Source organism: Miniopterus natalensis, chromosome 5 (assembly GCF_054644295.1).
Source record: "Miniopterus natalensis isolate mMinNat1 chromosome 5, mMinNat1.hap1, whole genome shotgun sequence".
Taxonomy (NCBI): domain Eukaryota; kingdom Metazoa; phylum Chordata; class Mammalia; order Chiroptera; family Miniopteridae; genus Miniopterus; species Miniopterus natalensis.
In genome coordinates this window covers 16,524,944-16,547,083 of record NC_142085.1, presented here as the reverse complement: position 1 = coordinate 16,547,083, position 22,140 = coordinate 16,524,944, and the positions used below count along the sequence as shown (strand labels likewise).

Here is a 22,140-nt window from a genome sequence, read left to right as displayed (position 1 = left end):
CCCACAGCACACTTCTGAGATAGGCACGGCCACCCCTAATTGACAGATGAGAAAAAGGACTGAGCCCGTTAGGGAAGGAAAATAACTTGTTTGAGGCCACCCAGCCAGAAGTGGGCATTATCTCCCCCCAGGGCAAGGAGCAAAAGCCAGGCTCCCCAGAACCAACCAGGGCTGCCTGGGGCCTCTCAAGACCTCAGAGGACCTGCTAGTTTTCGGGCCTCCCCCAAATGATCGTTTCCGCCACCAAGACCTGCGTTCCTTAGAGAGCAGCTCTGTGGACAAAAGGTGGCAGAAGATAGTGGAGGTAACTCAGTCCTTAGGAGACTCCTTAACAGGGTGCGACCTCTCTCAGACAAGACAGCAGCGGGGAGAGGAAGGGGAGGGGCGGGGGCGGCAGGCTGGAAGTGATTCTTTAGGAGGCAGTGGGGGTGGTGATGGTGGGAGGGGGCGGCTGACACAGTTTAGTCTTTGAAATGGAAAAGCAGGCTGGGTGGGGCTGGAGAGTGGGGGTAGGACTGGTGTGGAGTCAAGGGAGATTGGAATCCCACCCTGCAACTAAGCATTCGCAAGGAGGGTGGGTTAGTGCTCAGGAGGTGGGGGTGGGGGTGAGGGGGAGACTCTCAGCACTTCTGCGTGAGGAAGCGGGGAAACTCCCGGGAAGCTAGAAGTGTACACAGACCAGGGAGGGGGTTAGACTCATTTGGGGTGACAGGTCCCTAATAGAAGGGAATGTGGATGCTGTCCCTAGCCAAGAGGCTGAAAAGCTCTCCTTCCCAGGCCCCAGCCTGGGCTAGAGGGACCAGAGCTCTGGAAGCCATGGAGAGATCTGAAGGCCTGGAGAGGTGCCCTTGAGAGGCTGCTGCAGGAGGTCTCTGTCTTCTCACTGCCGCAGGAGGCTGGAGCTGGGGGGGAGGGGCGTCTGGGCAGAGACTCCGAGGTCAAGAACTGGTGGACTGAGGATCCCCTGATGCTTCCTGTGGGGCACTAGTTTGGCAGGAGCAATTTTCTAACATTAATAATTTGAATCTGAACAGCTTTAGGGCAGGAGTGAACTGACCTGTTGCCACAGTTCTCACCCCTTTCAGCCTCAAACTCAGGAGGGCCAGTTCGTTTCTGGCCTGCTGGTGTTTGCAGCTGTTGGATTTTTGACCTTTGAGGCACTTGCAATGCCACCTTTGGAGACCCCAGTTTGAGGGGTGAGATGAGAGAGGAGGCTCAGGGCCCTGTGGAGCCTTAACTTTGCCCAGCTCTAGCAGGAGGCTTGGTTGGCCCCGGCTCAGACCTCCCCTCGGATACTGCTCCATGGCACAGTGCTCCATACAGTTCACAGGCCCTGCGGTGCAAGAAGCATCCCAGGCATTGCCCATAAGCGCCCTCTAGCGTCGGTGACAACCACTCATTTTAAACGTTCCTTGGAGGCACATGGTACAACCCTGAGAGCTACTGGGGCTCCTCTTTGGTGCTGGGGAAGTGATTTCAGCCCCACCAGCCTTTTCTTGGCATGGAAACGCAGAGACACAGAAGCCAGTGGCATGTTATATTCATGCCCCTGAGTGAGAAAGGAGAGGCTATGCCAGGAGGGTTGGTCAGCAGGCAGGTGTGGGCAGGAAGAAAGTGTGGGGAGACTCCCCAGCCAGGGGACACTGGGAAAGTATCACTTAGTCTTTAATAAAATATACTGAGAAGGAAAGAGGCTGTGGGGTAAACCCAGTCATCAGAAGCCTGGCTGGGGAAAAACAGAAACACTGAGCTGGGAGGCTGAACATGGAGGTCATCTGATAGAGTAAGCATGGGATCTGGCACCCAGGTGCTGCTCCCTGGAGCCCATTCCACCAACAGAGACTGCAGAGCTGAGAGGGCAGAGAGTACCTGCCCCCCTGGGCCAGAATGCTGGTGGGTTGTTGGTGGTGGGTGGTGGTAGATAGCCAGGCTCCTGCAGCCCCTCTATCCCCACATGGTTATCTGCAGCCACTATAGGGAAAGAAGAAACAGACCTGAGGGTGGGGGTGGGGGAGAGAAGAAACAGATCTGAGGGGGGGCGGGGGGGCGACGGGGGGGGGAGCAGAGGGCAGGTGGAGCGGGGGGGGGGGGGGGGGTTACCGGAAGATCCCTTCCATGTACCTGGTTCAAGTTCAAGCTAATATGGCCAGTATTCTTGGGGTCCAGGGTTAGAAAATGTGCTGTTTTGGAGAGAGGGAAAAGGGAGAGGGTTGAGAGCTGAGTCAGTAGATGCATCTGAAAAACCCGCTCCAAACCAGGGAGGATGCCAGACGGGGTGTAAGAAACGGTCCCTCGCTGCTTCCCCAGCTAACCTCCGCGCCCAGCGGGGGATTAATGGTAACAGCTCTTAGGGCCTTGCTCTGAGCCAGGCGCAGTTCTGAGTGCTCTCCATGCACATACCAGCTCATTTAATCTGTACTCCCATCCTAGAAGGGCAGGGCCATTATTAGCCCCATTTTATAGGCAAGGCCATGAAGGTATAAGAGATAAAGTGACTTGCTCAAGGCACAGAGTCAGCAATTGGGGGAGCTGGGATTTGAACCCAGATCATCTGTGCCCTGTAAGGGGCAGCGGCTTTGGAGCAGCTTTCCGCATGTGGGTGTGTGGGAGAAGGCTGGTGACCCAGGCCTAGGGTGGGGGGTGGGCAGGTGCCTGACTCACTGAACATGGCCTTCAGCCTCAGGAAACAACAGATGAAGCTGTCAAAGTCCATGATCATGTTGTCATTTGCATACCTGGCCACCAGCACCTGCGCCACCTTGTTATTTACCTTGATGCCTGGGAGAGAGAGGTGCGCAGAGGAGAGTCCAGTCCTCTGCCCGCGGCCTCCCTCCTCCCTGTCCCAAAGCCCCCTCCTGACCCTTGGCCACCTGCTTTCTCAATTGCCAAGCGCAACTCATAGGAGTTCAAGGTGCCTGAGTTGTCCTGGTCACATTCTCGGAAGATGTTCTGAAGGGACACCCACGTTAGGTAAGGCCGTGTGCATGGCATGGTGGTTGAAATAATGAAATACTTCAGTATTGTTGACTCACAACTGCTACCCAAGACCCCAGGGGGCTCCTGCCCTGGCCCATCCCCTGAGCTCCCACTGCTCCTGTCATTTGGTGACTGCAGGGTGAATCCCGGGCCTAGCAGGGGGCTTCTGGCACCCTGCCAGGGCTCCCTGCCTGTATCCCGCCTGCCGTCTGATACCTGAACTACGCTGCTCATTAAATATTTTGACTGGCTAATTCAACACTTCAGCAGCCCCTGGCCCGTTGAGTGTGCATGTGTGTGTGCATGTGTGTGTCCAGCCAGGGGCTCCACTTCCAGCTTCATCGTTACTAGTCTCCATCCCCCTTGAGCACCTCCTTTCTCACCCCGTGAACTGCCCCCTCGATGCCCTTTACCGTCCATTTCTTGATTTTTTTCCACAGGACCTGGAACTCCAGAAGCCCTAGCTTGCCAGAGCCATCTTTCTGGGGGGTGGTCAAGGATATCAGGGAAGGGATTGAGGGGGGCGTCCTGGGGCCAGGGAAGCAGAAGGGCTTACAGAGGGGGGCATAAGACTAGGGGGGGGGTCCCGTATGGTAACTATGGTACAGCCAGAAGAGCTGGCATCATTTGCTACCCATCAGGAAGGAGGACATGGCTGGCCAGAGAGGTGGCCACGTGGGGACCAGGCTGAGGGGTAGGGGGACAGGGGCAGGAGAGCACTGGACAGGACCGCCCACTGGACAGGAAGATACATCCATGATGTTGACCATACAGCGGCACACGTCCAGGCCAAAGCCCTTGCTCTTGAAGTTTTTGACTGTGACGGGGGAAGGGGCAGGAAGAGGAGTGAGTGGGGGGTTATGGGGGGGGCAGACAATCTTCAGGGTGGGGCAGTGCTGCGGGGAGGGGCTGGGAGTGGTGGGGCTGGAAGACTCACGTTTGGTGATCACTTTGTTGAGCAGTCTTTGGAGCTCATACATGCCTATCTCCTTGTCCTAGGAAGGGGGGCTGTCAACCCCTGCACAGCCTGCCGCCCCCAGTGCCTCCACTCAGCTCCCAGCCCGAAGCTCTCACCTCGCCTCCTGACACTATCGTAAACAGACGTTTGAAGTCCGGGTCTAGGTCATTTTCAGAGATTTTCTCCTGGAGGGAAAGGAATGGGAAAGGGGCCCAGTCCAGAAAGTTCCTTCACCCTCCCCGCACCCAGAGGCTTCCTCTGATCCCCCAACCCCAGAGCGCCCCCTTACCTCTTGGAGAATCTCCGAATAGTTGGCTTCATCCAGTTCCCTGGGCGAGAGTGAAGGAAGCTCGGGGTTACCAAGGGTCAGGGAGACAGGGATTTCAGTGAGGGCGTGGGGGATGTGGTGGGGAGTCAGGTCATGTATCTGAAGCAATTCGGCATCTGGGTTCTAGCTCTGGTTCTGCTGTTAACTGGGACTTCCCCTCCTCGTGCCTCAGTCTCCCTGACTGTAAAACAGGGACAAGGCGTGTGTGGGGGGGACCAGGGGACTGCTCCCTGAGCTTGACATCTTACAGGGTTTTTGTTATTGTTAATTCTCACCCGAGGATATTTTTTCCATTGATTTTTAGAGAGACTAGAAGCGAGGGAGGGAGGAGGAAAGAGACAGAGAGAGAGAAAGAGAGAGAGAGAGAGAGAGATCGATGTGAAAGAAACACATCGATTGGTTGCCTCCCCCACGTGCCCGGACCGGGGCCGGGGATCGAACCTGCAACCCAGGTAAGTGCCTTGGGCCAGGAGTGGAACCCGACAGTCTTTGGTGCGGGGCGGAGGCTCTAGCCGCTGAGTCACAGCGGCCAGGGCACATATCCTACAGCCCTGGAGCGGGTGGCCTTGGAGCGGCGAGGCGGGCCCCTCACCAAGACTCGCTGTGCTTCTCGGTGAAGATCCGGAGCAGGAAGTCGGCATCCTTGTGCTGCTCAAACGTGGAGGGTATGAGGATATACTCCCCTGGAGGCAGCTGGAGGTGGCTGCTCACCTCCCGCGAGTTGGTGAAGATCTCGGAGAAGCCATGGTCGTGATACTTCACGAAGAACTCCTTCTTCAGGTGCATATTCTGGATGTTCTGCAACTACATGTGCCCTGGAGGTGGGTGCGGGGCTGGCCTGGGAGCACCGGGAGCGAGGGACCTCCAAGGTGAAGCCTGGCTGGGCAGGGTTTCGGGGAAGGCATCTCCGCCAACTGACCAGTTCCGGACACCACCCAAATGGCGGTGACCCTGGTGTGATCTCTTCTTTCCCTGACTTCCATCCAGGGCCCAAGGGGGCTGGGATCCTAACCCAGTGGCCCCCAGAGCCCTTTGCTGAATTCCACCCTCTGCCCATCCACATGCGTCCTGGCAGGGTCAAGCCCGGGTTGTCCATACCTCCTTTGGGACCTGGGAAAGGAAAAGACAGGAGGGTCAGATCCCCAGGACGATGAAGGGCTCAGGCCTGGGGAAGCCATGCGAGAGATGTGCACAGTGTGGGCCATGCGTGTGTGCGCATGTGTGTGCACGTGTGTTGGCAGGGGCGTGTTAAGGGCACCAGGACACTAGTGATGGGGTGGGTGGGGTATGGGCTCTGATAGAAACCCTAGCGTTAATAATCCCTCAGCTTTGGCCAGCAAAGTACAGTTTACACAGAGTTTACCACTGCAGGTTAAGGACAGGAAACAGAATCCCCAAGAGGTGAGGTAACTTGCCCAATTCACTCTGCTAAAACTTGAAAGGGCTGGGATGAAAATCTAGAGAGCATTTTCCTGACCATGAGCGTTTCCATGGGACATTCATATCCTGCAGCATGCTAATAAAGGGTTATGAAATGGAGTGTTCCACACCAATACGTTTGTAAAAAGGTGAGTCCAACCAAGATAAACCGGTTGCTCTAACCTTTAATATGCTGATGGCTCTGTAGATGGGGGTGGGGGTGGGAGAATAGACTTTCCTGGAAGGAGTGTATTTACCCTTGGAAATGTCTTGACTTGAGGTGTGTCTGTTAACATGGTGGACTCGCAGCCTAGGAGGAGGACCTGGCTTGTATCTGTTTTTTTTTTTTCACTATTGAGCTACTGGAGACCGGATTGGGGCCCAGCATACAGTAGGTGTCCCATAAATACGTGTTGAATATAGAAGTGAATGAATAAATGGCAATTTCTAGGATCTTGCAAGGCGTGGTTTGGGAAGCACTTGTCAGGGATTTCTCTGGTCGCTGGAGTCAGTGCTCCCGGTGGGGCATCTGGGGCAGGCGTGGGGAGCTTGTGCAGAAGTCCCCAAGTGCCTGGGAATTCAGGACACAGGTTCTGCTGCTGACGTTTGGGTAAGTGACCTCCCCTCTCTGGCTCTCAGTCCCCTTCCTCTTCATAAAAGCTGTTCCTATTCATAAGGCCTTTGGAAGGATGCCTGTCACAAAGGAAGTGCTACCTAAGTGTTTTAGATGAAAACATCTGTTAAAAGGAAACAGCTGGCCCTGTCTCAAAATCACAGGGCGAGCCAGGGCTGTGGGGCCTGTTGGAGAGGGTCCCACTCCCGGGTGCACAGTGGCCCCGCGGATGAGGCCGGGGGAGGGAACTAGAGTGGCTGGAGGACCAACTGGGGTGCCCACCGTGTAGAGAACAAAGCCAATGGTATGCAGCTGGGCTCCCTGGGGCCGTGTCTTCCGCCAGTTCTTCTGCATCAGGGCTATCATGCAGGTGCAGATGACTTCGTCGTCTTCGGGGTCATCGTCCTCCTCGGGGAGACAGATCTTAAACTGGGGGTTGGTCCAGAAGGTGTCTGTGGGGGAAGTAGGTCAGGATGGCTCTGCCCTTCCCAGGGTGCCCTGGCTTCCCAGCCACACGCCTGCCTCCTCAAAAGAGCCAGTGGGATCTGATGGGCCCCTGACCTCGTGGTGGATCCCAACCCTCGTGGTGACCCCGGGTCCCAGGCAGGGTTGTGTGGTGAGCCGGTGGCCCCTCCCGGGCTCCCTGGACCCACCGGGGTGGTTCCTGCAGCCCCCCGCTGTGCTGCCCCGCCGCCAGCTGCCCTCATAGAAGGTGGTGTGCCAATAGCTCTTGTAGTCCCCCAAGAGCGCATCGGGGTTCAGGCTGCAGATCTCCAGGGATGTGAAATTCTTCAGGAAATCTTGGTAGGACATCCTGGGGTGCAGAGGGCGAGTGCTACAGCCCATCGGCGGCACACCCACACCCATGGGACCCCTTTCCCAGGAGCTGCCACATCCACCACACAGGTGGGAGGGTGGGGGCAGATAAGTGGGTGGGGGTGGGGAGAAAAAGGGTCACCAGGCCAAACTGACCAGAACTCCCCGTCTTCCATCTTGTGCAGCAGCTTCCTCTGGGTGTCTGGGGACACCTCTTCCCACTCACTGGCACTGGAGCAGAGACAGGCAGTGAGGGGGGCAGGGGGCAGGGGGCAGGAGGTGCCTTCTTTCCCCCAGGACGCGCCCTCACCCCTGAATGCCTACCTACTGGGGTCCTGAGTTATCTGGAGAATCTAGAGGGAGGGGTGCACCTTGGTGCGCCCGTGGGTGCCTCTGCCCCTTACCTGAGAGCGCCGCTCAAGGGCACCTACTTGTCACTCCAGGCTCCATTCCACTCGACTCGGCCCCAGGGATTCCGGACCCGAATCAGGGTTTCTGTCTTGCCTCGGTACCAGATCTGGGGGGGGCGCGGGTAAAGGTCAGGGGCGTGGGGCAGGAGGAGGTTCCGTTCCTCCCCGTGCCCCTCCGGCAGAGCGCAGCGGTCACACTCACATCCTGAAGGCCGGTCATTGAGTAAGCGTGTCCTCTCACTAGCATCGTCTCGGTCATGGTTTCCAGCTCACTCTCGCTGGTGATCTAAAGAACAGCGAGGAAGAAAAGGGATCAGGATCCGGGCAGAGAACCTGGGGAACTGAATACAGGGGTTAATTTCTTTAAGATTAAATCTGTCTTTTCAAACGATTGAATATTCATTCAGGTGAAGTTGTGAGACAATACAGAGAGATCTCGTGCTCCCACCGTCAGTTTCCCCTGCTCATAACATTTAGCAAAGCTACAGCTCAATATCTAAGCGAGGATGTTGGTGTGGATGCAACTGATCAATTTCACACAGATTCCCTCACTTTTACTAGTACTCACGTGTGCGTCCTAAATAGTTTTATCACGTGTAGTTTCTCATATCCACCACCAGTTCACGACAGATTTCCATCATCCCCAACACCCATCTCGTTGCCCTTTTATGACCTCTTCTTACTACCCTGCTCCTTAACCTTCGAGACCACTAAGCTGTTCTTCATTTTTCATTTTGTCATTTCGAGACTAATATAAATAGAATCATACAGTATGGAACCTTTTGGGATTGGCTTTTTTTATTCAACATAACTCCCTTCAGATTCACCTAAGTTGTTGCACTTGTCAATAGTTTGTTTTTTTAAATACTCACCTGAGGATAGCTTTTTATTGTTTTTTGTTTTTTTTTTAAGAGGGAGAGAGAGAGAGAGAGAGAGAGACATCGAAAGCGCCATGACCGGGGATTGAACCTGAAACCTAGATATGTGCCCTGACGGGGAATTGAACCTACAACCTTTTGGTGCATGGACAACACTCCAGCTAACCGAACCACCTGCCAGGGCTAGCTCTGTGTTTTATTGCTGAGTAGTGCTCCATGGTGCCTGCACCACGGGTTATTCACCCTTGGAAGGCCCTCTAAGCTGTTTCTAGTTTCTGACTATTTTGAATAAAGTTGCTATAAACACTTGTGTTCAGGCTTTTGTGTGCACATGTCTTTATTTCTCTGGGGTAAATGCACAAGAATGCAATGACCGCGTCACATGGTAGCACTCCAGGTTCATTTATTTATCTGAACAAATATTGTTGAGTAGCTATTGCATACCAAGGGCCTTCCTAAGTCCAAGGATCAGGCAATGAATGAGACAGTAAGACCACTGCCTTCATGGAATGTGAACACAGTCTGGAGAAGACAGACTATGAGTAAGTAAGAATTTCATATCATAATTTCAAAGTAGAGAGTAAATGGGGGTAGGGGCAACTAATTTAGATTGGGAGGCAGGAAAGACTAGCCTGAGGAAGGGGAATTTGAACTGAAATGTGAATGAGCTAGCTATGCAGGTATCTGGGGAAAGAACCCTCTAGGTGACAGCAACAGCAGGTGCAAAGGTCCTGAGGCAGGATCAAGCATGGCTTACTTCGATGGAGCAGCCCATGAGAGAAGATCGGTCTATGGCCTTCCTAAGCATTCTCAGCAGGTTCTTAGGGGGCCTCTGGAGGTGGAAGCTCTGGGTCACGCCCCCCGTGAAGTCCTCAAAGCCCTCCACCGTGTTGCCCCCTGACAGTGCTTCATAGGACCCGTTCAGCCTGTGGGCACAGAAAGGGCACTGTTTGGGCTTTGGGATAGAGATGTGAGCTTGGACATTAGAGGGTATGGTAAGGGAAGGGAAGGATGCCCTGCCACCCCCTCCCTTTTCCCTGGATTCCAGCTGCCCCCATAGCTGCCAACTGGTGGGGCAAGTTTAGAGGCAAGCCCAATTCCTTGGCTCAGGGCACTCACTTGGCATATGCCTTCTCCAGCAGAGCACTCCAGAACTCAGTGCGCTGGCCTGAGTGCACGAACACCAGCTTGCCATTCTTGGTGGGTAGCAGGTCATCCACCACCACGTTCACCCACTGCCCAAACTGCCAAATCTGTGGGCAGCAAGGTGGGCTTCAGTGGGCCATGAGGCATCTGGCTTCTGTCTGCCCCTGCCCCGCCTCCCTCTCCCACCGCCACACACACACACACACACACACACACACACACACACACACACACACACACTCCTTGCATGAGAACTCTGTTGCACGAGTGCCTCCTGGTGGTCAGGTTTAGTGGTGACCGGCCAGCGTCAAAGAGCTGACTTCCCCAGAATGGCTGACGAGTGAGTGAAAGGAAATGAAAAGCAGGAGCTTCGCCACCAGCCTCAGCTCCAGGCTCCGCCAGGACCTCCAGGGGCACCCAGCCCGTCTTTTTGACCTTGGCCGACTTGAGGATTCCTGAGGTCTTAAAAACTTGTGATTCTCAGAAATGTCTTATGCCATGGGGAATTTATCCACATGTTGCTAAATTTAAAGAGCAGATTACAGAAATTATGTGCTGAGACTTCCAGTATCATACGTACACTCATTATGTATACGTATGTGTGTGTATCTACTGGGAGAGAGAGAGAGAGAGGGAAGGAGCAACTGCGGTAGTGAGCAGATCTGTCTCTGATAACTAAACAAAACCCCACCCTATTAAAAGTACTTTTTAAAAAATCTTCGCCTGAGGACATGTTCATTGATTTGTAGAGAGAAGGGAAGAGAAGGGGGGGAGAGAGAGAAAGAGAGAGAGAGAGAGAGAGAGAGATGGATGTGAGAGAGAAACATCCACCGGCTGCCTCCTGCACGTGTCTGAAACCAGGGCCGGGGATCCAACCCGTAACCTAGGTGCGTGCCCTGAAGAGGGATCGAACCCGCGACCTTTCAGCGACAGGACCACGCTTCAGCCACCTGAGCTACACTGGCCAAGGATTAAATGTCATTTTTTAAAAAAAAGAAACACAAAAAGGTAAACTTCACAGCACATAGTAATTCTTTCTCTCCCTCCCTCCATACTTCCCCTCCACATACACACCCCACACAAAGCACCCCTGGCTTTCCAGTCGCCCTTCACCTGAAAATGGAAGATGCCAGCATAGTTTTTCCTGAAGTTCTGCCCCTTGGGTACCACGCGGTACAGCAGTTTGGGGCATGTGGTGAGGGAGCCGATGGCAGCCAGCAGCCAGCAGTCCCCTGGAAGGACAGCCAGGAGCTTCACGCCAGCACTCCATATGTGTGTGCGCCCCCAAATCCAAGCCATTGAGGAGCAGGAGCTGGTTCTGTGGCCCCCTCCCCGGCAGGCCTTCCCAGCTTAGGAAGCTAGCAGGGCAGAAGGGACAGCTTTTGGGGTGGAGTAAACTCTACCTTTTCTTTTAAGTGAGGGATTTACAAATTAGAGCCAGGTGCTTTTGTTTTGGGATTTGAGGAGGGGGAATTTTTGGCCTTGGTGTTGCTCCTCGCTCTGGGACCAGCTTCCTTTGGGAGAAAGTCAATCATCCCCCATCCCTTGAACAAATCCAGTCACCTTCCCCCACGGCCCCCACCTCGACCCCATGGTTACACTGGTGTAGCGATCAAGATGTTTCTCCCTGAGGTCACCCACATAATACTGGAGACTCAAGGGGCTCAGCCTGTGCCCCAGCGTCTCTGGGGCTAGGTGTTGGGCACAGGGCAGTGTGCCTGGTCGGAGGTCATCCATTGCCATCTGTCTCCTGGGATCTCAGGCCCCATGGGCTGGGGCTGGGGGGCAGGTGGTGCCCCATGTGAGTACCCTGGGCCAAGTCGAGGCTGAGGGCACTGGGAAAGCTTCTGTGATTACCAGTGGCGTCCTGGTCACTGGAGGTACCAGGAGGGAGGCAGAGGGTGGGGAAGGAAGGTTAAGGACACTTCGATCCATCATTGCCAAAAGGGCACCCAGGGAAAAGCCAGTTTTCTTCTCTGATAGCCCAGGACTGCTCCAGCCCAGGGAGCCTCAGAGGTCTCCTTGGCCTGTGCCCCGCCCCGCACTCTGCTCTTTCTTCTGCCGCAGATCAGACTGAATTCAGCCGCGTGTTTGTGTGCATGCGTGTGTGTGTGCGTGTGCGTGTGTGTGTGCGTGTGCGTGTGCGATCTGAGACTAGGTGGTAAGGCATCATGGCTTCCTCCTGGTTCTCTCTCTTGGGTCACTCACTTGGGTGGAAGCTGGCTACCATGTGGTGTGGACACTCGGGCCTCCTGCCGTGAGACCGCACCGTCCAGGAGGCGGGCCCTGCAGCTCCCGCCCAGCCTTCGGGTGCCCGCGGCCCTGGCTGGCCGGCTGACTGCAGCCCCACCGAGCTATGCTGCTTGGGAATTCCTGCCCGCAGACGCTGTTGCACGGCAGCACATTTGCTGTGTTTTCAGGCACTGAGTCTTGGGGTGATTGGTTGCACAGCAGTCCCTAACTAATGTACCACCCAGCGCACTCCCAGACCCAGACCTCAACGGGTGGGTGGAACCCAGATTAGGGGGGAGCAGGAAGACCCGCCTGACACTCTGCTACCGGCTCCTCAGAAAGGGAGTGACAGGGACACAGAAGAGGTTATCGGAACCTAAGGGGTCCCAGCCTTAAGAGACATTTTGGCACTCCCCCCATGACCCCCTCTTCCCTGATTCATCCTCTCTCCAGTGGAGATCAGCCTTCCTGCTCCCCACTTACCGAGCACCCCCTGGCAGATGTCCGTGGGGCTGACTCCATTTGCAATGAAGTGAGGGTTTCTTGTGATCTCCTGCAGTGAAGGAATAAAGGTTTCAGAGAGCCCAGGAGACCCCCTCCTGACCTCCCCCACCTTTCCTGGGGAATGATGCCCACCTCCAAGTTCTAGGGAAAAACACAAATGGGGGAGGAGAGAGGGTTCAGGACCAGCTTGGCACAGTTGTAGGTTGTGATAGCAAAGGGTAGTGAGTGACTTTCCCAGGGGTTATCTGAGGAGTTTGGCTAAGCATGTCCAGAACTGTCCCCAGCCCTGAGGGAGGTGGAGCCTAGTGCCAGAGCCAGGATAGGGCAGTGCGGGACTGGCAATGATCAAAGTGACTGGGGCATGTCTACACCCTGCTCCCCAGGAGTCCATGCTCCCCTCCCAGTGCCCACATTGGGCCGCAGCCAGTAGATGTTCTTCACATTTTTGGAGTTGGGGCCCAGATCCTTGAAGCCCAGTGAAGTGGGTTCGGCAGGAAATACGGGGTCCTTGAACAGTTCCCCCTTCTGCAGGCAGAGAGCTCGCAGCTCCTCAAAGCTCTGGTTACTGTAGTTCTGGGCGTTGCTGTGTTGGCCCAGGCCCTTGGCCTTGAGTCGGGTGTAGTTTATGTGAGCTGCCATTCCCTTATCGACGAACAGCGACTCCACTTAATAATGAAAAGACAAATAATCCCATTAAAAACGGACAAAGGATCAGAATAAATATCTTTCTGAGAAGGTATATAAACGACCAATAATCATGAAAAAATGCTCAGCATCTTTAGTCACCAGACAAATGCAAACCAATGATATGCCACTTCACACCCACTAGGGTGGCTGTAATCAAAGACTGATAATAGCAAGTGTTGGTGAGAAGGCAGAGAAATCGGAATCCTCATACACTGCTTGTGGGAACGTAAATGGGTGTGGCCACTTTGGAAAACAGTCTGGCGGGTCCTCAAACAGTCAAATACAGAATTACCATATGACTCAGCAATTCCACGCCTAGGTACATATATACAAAAGAGAAATGAAAACGTACGTTTATTCAAAACCTTGCACACAAATGTTCATAGCAGCATTATTTATAATAGGCAAAAAGTGGGGGAAAACCCCAAATGCCCATCATCTGATGAACGGACAACTAAAAGGAGGAATATACATACAATGGAATATTTTTCAATGACAAAAATAAATGACGTATTGACACATGTATGAATCTTGAAAACATGATAAATGAAGAAAGCATTCACGAAGGACCGCCTATTGTATGATTCCAACCATATGGCCAATCTAGACAGAGACAGGCAGTGATTAGGGGTTGCCGAGGACGTAGGAGAATGGGGGAGAGTGCAAGTTGATCCCTAAAGGGTATGAGGTTCCTCTTGAGGGATAATGAATATGTTCTAAATTTGATAGTGGGGATGGTGGTACAAAAATGGACAAAAAGCCACTAAATGAGTGAACTGTATGGTATGTGAACCTATTTCAATAAAGCTGTTTTAAAAAGTGACCCCAGCCCTGGCTGGCGGGGCTCAGCTGGCTGGGCGTTGTCCCGTGCCCTGGAAGGATGCCAGTTCCAGCTCCTGTCAGGGCACATGCCTAGGTGTCGGGATCCCCGGTGGGGGTGTGCAGGAGGCAGCCGATGGATGTTTCACTCTGAGACGTGGATGTTTCTCTCTCTCCCTTTCCCATTCTCTGTCTAAAAAAAAAATTAAAAAATCAATAAAAACACTTTTTAAAAAATGACCCCCAGACCTTGCAACAGACACTGCCCTTTGAGGAGAGTGGAGACAATGGAGTGTAGAGGGCGGGAGGGCAGAGGGGAGGGGGCTGCTCACAGGGAGAGTCCAGTCCCGGGGTGCGGTGGCTGAAGCTCTGAGAGGAGAGGTCAGGCTGGCTGGCAGACCCCAAGGCAGCCGTGCAGCTGGGGACCCAGGACACCCTGCACACAGGTCCTCTCATGGAGAGACTGCAAGCTGCTTACATCCCTTCCTGAGGGTGGCTCCCCTCCTACAACACATGGGACCAACTCCCCTCTGTCACCAGCAGTGGACCCAGGGGAGGAGGAATAGGAGGTGAGGCCACAGAGCTGAGATCAGCTCTGAGTCTCCAGTCCTACTCCGTCTGGCCCTGGGGCCATCCTGCCTCAGTCTCCTCACATTCTCAGCTGATTCTGGAATAAAACGGAGCTTAGGGGGAAGGGTATGGTCTAAATTAAACAGAGCCTGGCTGGGGCCAGCATGTGGGAGGAATCTGAAGGAGGAAAGGAGGGGACAGCTACAGAGAGGGGCTGTCTGGAGGTGAAACTGAGCCCATAGAGGGCTGAGTGTCTCAGAGGCGAGGGCAGAGGCCTCAGTGATTCTTCCCCATTGAGCTGACCCACAAGAAGGGTTGTAATGGCAAAGCTCAAGGTCCTGAGCACCTGCTCTGTGCCTAACACATGGGCCCTGAGGTAGGACCATGCAGACCTCCACTTACCAGAAGAGGAGGCCGGAGCCCAGAGGTCAAGCAGCTTGCCCAAGGTCACAGAATGAAGGCTGGGCCTGGGACTGAGTCTGAGTTTAGACCCTAGACTAGGCTTGTGACCTTGACCCTTCCACGGCCTCCAGAGGGAGGTGGCTCTCCTCAGGGGGAAGGCTTGTGGAGCCAGAGCCGCCTTCCTCAGCTAAGGGAGTCAGGCATTTGTGGCTGAACTAATCTGATATCCCTTACTCTTTCCACTGAGCCAACCCATTCTCTCATCCCACGTCAGTGTTTCCTTGGGACTTCCCTAGGTCCAGTAATGACCCCTGTTGTCTCCTCTTGTTAGCCTGACAAATGCAAACTAGGCTGCCTGGGTCCAGCCCAGCACCTTCTGGGACATACTGCCTTGGGTCAGCTGTGTTGGACTGTTCCCACCGCCGTGCCTCTGCCCAGAATCATTCCTGATCCTACGTACACACCTCGTGCACTGGGAAAGTCCTACTAGGCCTTCCAGTCCTTGCTCAATGCTACCTCCTCCTTGAAGCCTCCCTTGACATGCCCCCACAGTTTGGGGCCACTTGAGTGTCCAGCACTTTTCTTTTGTTGTGACACCCATCACTGTCTGCCTGCTCTGAGTTGACCTGTATGTGAGCTCTCAAGGGTGGAGGTGGGGGGCCCAGGCCCACCATTGGGTTACCTCTGTCTCATACAGGGCCTAGCAGGGGCTCAGGCAGTCTTTCAGTGGATGAATGAATGAATGAATGAATGAATGCCTCGCCTTGCACTGTAGTAACTTTTCATCTATTTGCAAATCTATTTCCTCTCTCCTGCCTGCCCCCCTAACTCCCTGTCCCACTATAGTCCCCAATGTACTAGATATTTTGTTCACTAGCTGCCTCCCTCACTAGAGGGAAAGCTCACGAGGATGGAGAGTTTTGTCTATTTTGTTGCGGCTGTGTTGGGCCCATAGTAAATAATAAATGTTTTGAATGCCTTTCCCCGGCAGCTCCTGGAAAGGAGGTCTGTGCATCTTAGTTCCCTCACAGGATTAGGGCCCAATAAGAATCTGGGGAAGGGATAGATGGGTGTGTGGCTCACCCATGGGACCCTCCATTCCATTAGGGACAGCCTCCCAGAGCTGGTGCTCAGTATATGGTGGGACCTGCAGACTCGGGCCCAGTACTGCCCACAGGCCATGCCCGGGCTGGGGCCAAAAGGAGCCCAGGGAAGCCAGAGCATTGGTGCAGGTGATGAAGAGAGGTCCTGGCCACAGCATAAGGGCCTCTCAGGGGTGCCATTGGGGTACCAGGGGCCTGGAGGCTCCTGGCCACACTAAGGAAAGTTTATTGGCCAAGGATTAGGGTGAGTTTGCTGAAGAAAAACTTGGGGTCCTATCCTTTGCTTCTGCCACAGAGCCTGCAGCTTGCGATGGCATATTAGGAATTCTCCCTCAGTTAGAAAAGTAACCAGCATTTACATGGCATTTATAAAATGATAGTTAACCGCTGGAGGACTTGGCACGTGCGTGACATGGTTATAAACACTTTACGTGCATCAACTCATTGAATCCTCACAAACCCTTCTGGTTAGGTTTATTATTGTCCCTGCTACAGAGGGAGAAACCGAGGCACAGAGAGATTGAACTTCCTCGAGACCGCACACCTGGTGGGCAGCGGAGGCAGGGTCACACCGAGGCTGGCTGGTCCATGCTCTCACCCATCACACCCGCTGCCTCACTGGGAGGGAGCTTTGTGGAGGGGCAGAGGCAGAGGCTGTGTTGGAGGGTGGGTGGGTGGGTGGTCCATCCCTCCCTCCCCACCTTTTTAAAAAATATGGGTTTATTTGTTTGTTTGTTTATTTTTAAAATATGTCTTTATTGGTTTCAGAGAGAGGAAAGGAGAGGGCGAGAGAGCAAGACAGAAACATCAGTGATGAGAGATCATTGATTGACTGCCTCCTGGACACCCTGTACTGGGAATCGAGCCCACAACCCGGGCACATGCCCTGACGGAATCAAAAGGCTATCTCCTGGTTCACAGGTCGACACTCAGCCACTGAGCCATGCCAGCCAGGCCTCCCTTCCCCCTTTTACTCCAGTTTCTAGGCAGTCTTTGTTAAACCACTTCCCCTCAGCTGAGAGGAGATCCAGAGGACGGATAGGTGTTGGAAAGGGGCTGGGAGGCAGCTGATTCCTCTTCAGCAGATCTAGTGCCCTGGCTGCACTAAGCCAGGGTGAGTAGCTGTGTGATCTTGGGCAAGTTGCTTGGTTTTCTCATCTGTATAAAGAGGCTACTGTACCCTATCTTGAAAGGTGTTTCAGGATTAAATGATGCAATGTACATAAAAAAAACTAGTGTTCAGTTGGTACTTAGAAAATCTTAGTTACCTTCTCCCCGCTAACCTGGCTGGTCAACTAGTATTGTTAAAAAACATTCATATTGATTTTTAGATAGAGAGGAAAGGGAGAGGGGGAGAGAGATAGGAACACTGATCGGCTGCCTCCTGCATATCCTGTACTGGGGATTGAGCCTGCAACTCGGGCATGTGCCCTGACCAGGAATCAAAACGGTGACCTCTTGGTGCACAGGACAAAGTGCAACCAACTGACCTGCTAAGCTGGTCAACTAGTATTTATTGAGTTCCTACTAGGACCACATGGCCCCCTGCACACCCCTCCTTCATAGGACTTACTGATCAGAGGAGAGCAGCAGACACACTCAACATGTCAGGAATATCTGTGTGCTCTTCTGTCTCTGCCACTAGGTTTGAGCTCCTTGGAGACAACAGGAGCTCATGTCAGCCACCCTTTGGGAATATCTGTTCTGTGCTGGGCACTGAGGAGTCAGAACTGAACCCTTCCCCACCACATGGAGCTCTGAGAAGACCCTCCCCAGGCTGTCCCTCCTCAGGGTCAGCTCCGTGGGCCAAAGAGACAGGGAGAAGGTGCCTGGGCAAGAGGCATCCCAGGCCGGGGATAATCAGGGAGGTTCTGGGGAGCGACTGCCTCCTTTTACCTGCTCTCAGCTCACCCCACTCTCTTGGGGTGGAGTGCACCCCCAGATCCTGGTTCCAGAAGAGTCAGGGTGAGGGGCAAGGAGGCGGGTGGGTGGAGCCAGAATCTGGGAGCTCTTCCTCCTGCCCTTTCCCTCCACCCTCTCTTCCAACTCGAGCCCTCTGGGCTTCTCTTAGAAATAGTCCAGGAAACCCCTTCCCACTCCCTCAGACTGGGGGAAAAGGAATAGTATGTGTGTGTGCATGTGTGTGTATGTGTAATATGCGTGTGTCTATGAAGTGTGTGTATCTGTGAAGTGTAAGTATGTGTTTGTGAAGTGTTTGTGTCTGTGACATGTAAGTATGTGTGTGTCTATAGAGTATGTGTGTATGTGAGAAGTGAGAGTCTGTGAAGTGTGTGTATGAAGTGTGATTGTGTCTGTAGAATATGTATCTGTGAAGGGTGAGTGTGTATCTGTGAAGTGTGTGTGTCTGTGAAGTGTAAGTATGTGTGTGTCTGTGAAGTGTGTGTGTGAAGTGTGCGTGTGTGAGTGTGTGTGTTGGGGATACGTGACCTACTTCTTTGTTTAAGAGCGGGGGAGGCTGTGAGGGGAGCCTGTGGGAGACCAACAGCAGGGCTCCTTCGGATGACGAGGCTTCAGAGAGGAGGGTGAAGGACATTCCTGAGAGCGGTGGGGACCCAGAGCTTGTTTGTGTCCTCACTGGGTCCTTATCAGCGTGGCTGGCAGGGCCGGAATGACTGTTCCGTCTGACCCAGAGCCGCCCAGGGCCCGCCCAGAGAAGTTAGGTCAGTGGTTATTTACTGGGGAGGATCATGCCCTGGGGAACGCTCGGGCATGTCTAAAGACATTTTTGGTTGTCATAACTGGGGAGTGGGGTGGGGGTGCTACTGGCATCCCGAAGGGAAGAGGCCACAGCTGCTGATAAGCATCCTACAGTGCACAGGACAGACCCACGACAATTATCCTGCCTCAAATGTCAAGAGTGTCGAGGTTGAGAAACCTGGGTTAAGTGAATGGCGGAGGGCACCCACACAGTGAGGTGAACTGCTCTGTGCCCAGGCTGTCCCCAGGAGTGTGTGCCGAGCTCTCTGGGGGTCTGGAAGGACCACAGAAAGTGCTGGTGCCAAGAGAACATCGGAGGGCAGACAAGGCGATCAAAGTTAAATGTCACTTCCCTCATCTCCCTGGAGGCCTCTGCCCTGGTCATCGCCCAGCTCCAGAAGCCACTGCTCACCTTCCTGACTGCAAACCTTGAGATCTAGTCCCCGGGGCTGATCTCATCACTCAGCCGGCTGGCCGGGAAGCCTCACACCCGCCCACTCCACCAGAGTTATCAACAAAGTCTCCCCAGAGAGGGCGACAGGCCCAAGCCCTGTCATGCAGACTAGGTAGGGGCGTGGACAAGCTGAGACAGATAGACAGACAAGGCAGGCTATGGGAAGGACAGGCAGATGGTCAGAGCATGAATGGATAGGAAGCTTTCTGTCCCCATTCATGTCCTGCCCCCCCCATCAGAATGAGAGTGGGGGCTGCAGCCGTCCCCCTCATGACAGGACAGCTGAGTATCCACAGCTGCGAGGAGATGAAGGTGTTGTCTGGATTCTCAGGGAACTTCTGAAGAGCCAGGACTGGGTTGGGGACTTCTCCTGGGGCTAGGCCTACACTTCCAGGGCTCAGGCAGACGAGAGGGCCCGAGAAGCCAGGAGGCTGGGTCCAGGGTCTCCTCCTGGGCTAGCTAAGGAGCAGGGCTGAGCCCTTGCTGGCTGGCCGGTTGCCCTCTGACACTTACCTCCCACCCCACAGAACAACTCAGTTCTGCCGGCCCCTTCCTTTCCTCCACTGCTGTCTGCTGTGCTCCCCTAGCTACACAACCCCCCACCCCACGCCCCCAGTCCTGAGGTCTGGTCCCCAGCTGCAGCTGGATCCAGACTTTCTGCACCGAGGGGCCTGCTTTTCTAGGCTGGGGAGAGGTCCTCTCTGTTCCTTGAGCTTTATTTCTGTCGTTGGGGTTTCTCTCATGCAAGCCTTTTCCCCAGGCGGCTGTGACAGTGGGCGACCGGTTCCTCTCCTCTCTCCAACTTCAACCTCATTGGTGACGCAGGGAAAGGGCTCCTATGGCCTGACCACCAGCAGCCTGTTCTTTTCCCAAACTGTCTGAGGGAGAGTCACCCTCAAGGGGATACAGCCCCTTTGCCGGGGGGACCCTAGTCTGCAGAGGTGTGGGCATGGGACAAACCCCCATCAGCCTACCTGAAGAGTACAGCATTTTGGTGGCTGGTATGGTGCTTGACAGTTGAAGATTCTGGGGGGAGGGGAGGAGGACCCCCACCCCCACCCCCACCCCCACCCAGAACTCTCCAATTGCAGTGGGGTTCCTAGGTCAGTGGCCTGTTTTAACAGCTGCCTTTCCCTTCTCTAATTCTTCCCATTGGGCCCCACAGGCTGGCACTACCAGTAATGTAGCCCCTTTCTCTTTTTATAAAATGTTTTTATTGATTTCAGAGAGAGGAAGGGAGAGGGAGAGAGAGAGAGAAACATCAATGATGAGAGAGTCATTGATCGGCTGCCTCCTGCACACCCCCTGCTGAGGATCGAGCCCACAACCCGGGCATGTGCCCTGGCCGGGAATCGAACCCAGATCTCCTGGATCCCAGGTCGATGCTCAACCGCTGAGCCACACTGGCTGGGCACCCCTTTCTTTTTAAAAATAATTTTTAAAAGATATTTTTACTGATTTTTAAAGAGAGAGAAAGAGAGAGAGAGAAAAACACTGATGTGAGAAACATTGATCGGTTGCCTCCTGCACACCCCCCAATAGGGGATTAAACATGCATCCCGGGCATGTGCACTGACCAGGAGGGAATCAAACCAGCAGCCTTTGGGTGCCCACGCCTCCGCCCAACCAACTGAGCCACACGGGCCAGGGCAGTCCCGTAGCCCCTTTCAACCTGCCTGGGCCTCACCCTCCAGCCTGAGGCCGTCTCCCTGCAGGAACTGGCGACAGCACCCCCACCCCAGAGGGCCTCTACCAGGCTGGCTGTCCTCACTGCACAGGGTGGGGCAGAGGTAGGTTCACAGTTGTTTGTATAGAAAATAATACAATAATTAATAAATAATAATACAGGAATAAACTCTGTGTTTCTCGGACTCACAACTTTTGCCCCACTCTGTATATCCAGTCAGGACAAGTCTTGGTCCCTTCTCCTTCAGCCCCAGGCTTCTGGGAAGCAGTTGTCCCTGACACCCCAACCTGACTTTTCATCCTGAAAGCCTCTTCATTCCCAAAAGCCACTTTTGCACTGACACGGTGCTCTCCCTGCCTGTCCCTGTCTTCACATGCCGTCCCCTGCATCTCTCTCCTCTTCTTACCAAGACACCAGCTGTACTGGATTAGGGACACCTTATTCCAGCATGACCTCATCTTAACTCTTTACTTCTGCAACGACCCTGTTTCTAAATAAAGGCACAGGCTGAGGTACTGGGGGTTAGGACTTCAATGTATCTTTTTTGGGAGCTACAACTCCACCCATGACACTCTCTTTGGCATGGTTAGGCTGCCGGCCTGCCATGTCTCCCCATGGGACGGAGTGACTCTACGCGGGGAATTCTGCCCTGTAGGACAGCTTTATGGCACTGAATGAGGGCTGCCGAGGATGGGGGTGTCCTGGTGCCCCTCAGCCCCGCTGGGCGGTGCGTTGGGTGCAGGGCAGACCCTCAGGCACCTGAATGGAATCCCAGAGCCTTGTTCCAGGTGGACTTCGGGGAAGTCCTCCCTGCCTCCCTTTCTAGGTCTCAATTTCCTCACCTATAAGAATATAAATTACAGCTTATTAACTTCTTATTATGTGCCAAACACTGGACGAAGAACTTTCCACTTCTTTAACCCTTAAAACAGCTCGAGGACATGGTATCATTATTCCCACTTTATAGATGAAGAAAGTGAGGTCCAGAGGGGACATAGTAGAAAATATATATTTGGTCTCTGCCCTGGCTCCTGACACAGAGCTCCAGAATCTGTGAGAACTTCCAGGGTGACAAGAGCACCTTTGGTTCTGATGAGGTGACTTTTGGGGCCCTTCTCCATAGTCTCAGGATGGAGGCTTTCGAGTCTCAGAAAGACCAAGCCACGATTAAAAGTTTGGAACTTTCTGCCCCAACCTCCATCCTCCAGGGAAAGGAAGAGCATCTGGAGATTGATAATGATAGATTAATAATCTATCATGCCTAAACCTAAGATGGGAGGGAAAATAAGCATCCAATGAAAAGCAGGTCTGTACAGGAAGAAGGAAAGGGACCGGAGGCAACACAGGTGGAAGCTAAACCCAGAGCCTGAGTCACCCTTTGCCCAACGTACCTATGATGCAGACCAGCAATTTGCAACCG

The 22,140-nt window shown here is 53.9% G+C and overlaps 1 protein-coding gene across 1 annotated transcript; it reads right to left on the bottom strand.

The window, feature by feature from the left end:
- Nucleotides 1–1,944: 1,944 nt before the first annotated feature.
- On the bottom strand, nucleotides 1,945–12,919 carry CAPN11 (calpain 11). The gene is made up of 21 exons (XM_016212702.2): nucleotides 12,692–12,919; nucleotides 12,260–12,329; nucleotides 10,658–10,776; nucleotides 9,518–9,651; nucleotides 9,156–9,324; nucleotides 7,723–7,806; nucleotides 7,542–7,627; nucleotides 7,267–7,341; nucleotides 6,948–7,108; nucleotides 6,577–6,746; nucleotides 5,361–5,372; nucleotides 4,855–5,066; nucleotides 4,224–4,263; nucleotides 4,051–4,119; nucleotides 3,914–3,971; nucleotides 3,729–3,793; nucleotides 3,390–3,458; nucleotides 2,871–2,949; nucleotides 2,662–2,778; nucleotides 2,122–2,180; nucleotides 1,945–1,971 (listed from the first exon to the last, which is right to left on the bottom strand). The coding sequence occupies exons 1-21, from the start codon at nucleotides 12,917–12,919 to the stop codon at nucleotides 1,945–1,947; spliced, it is 2,103 nt and encodes a 700-aa protein (XP_016068188.2).
- Nucleotides 12,920–22,140: the final 9,221 nt, after the last annotated feature.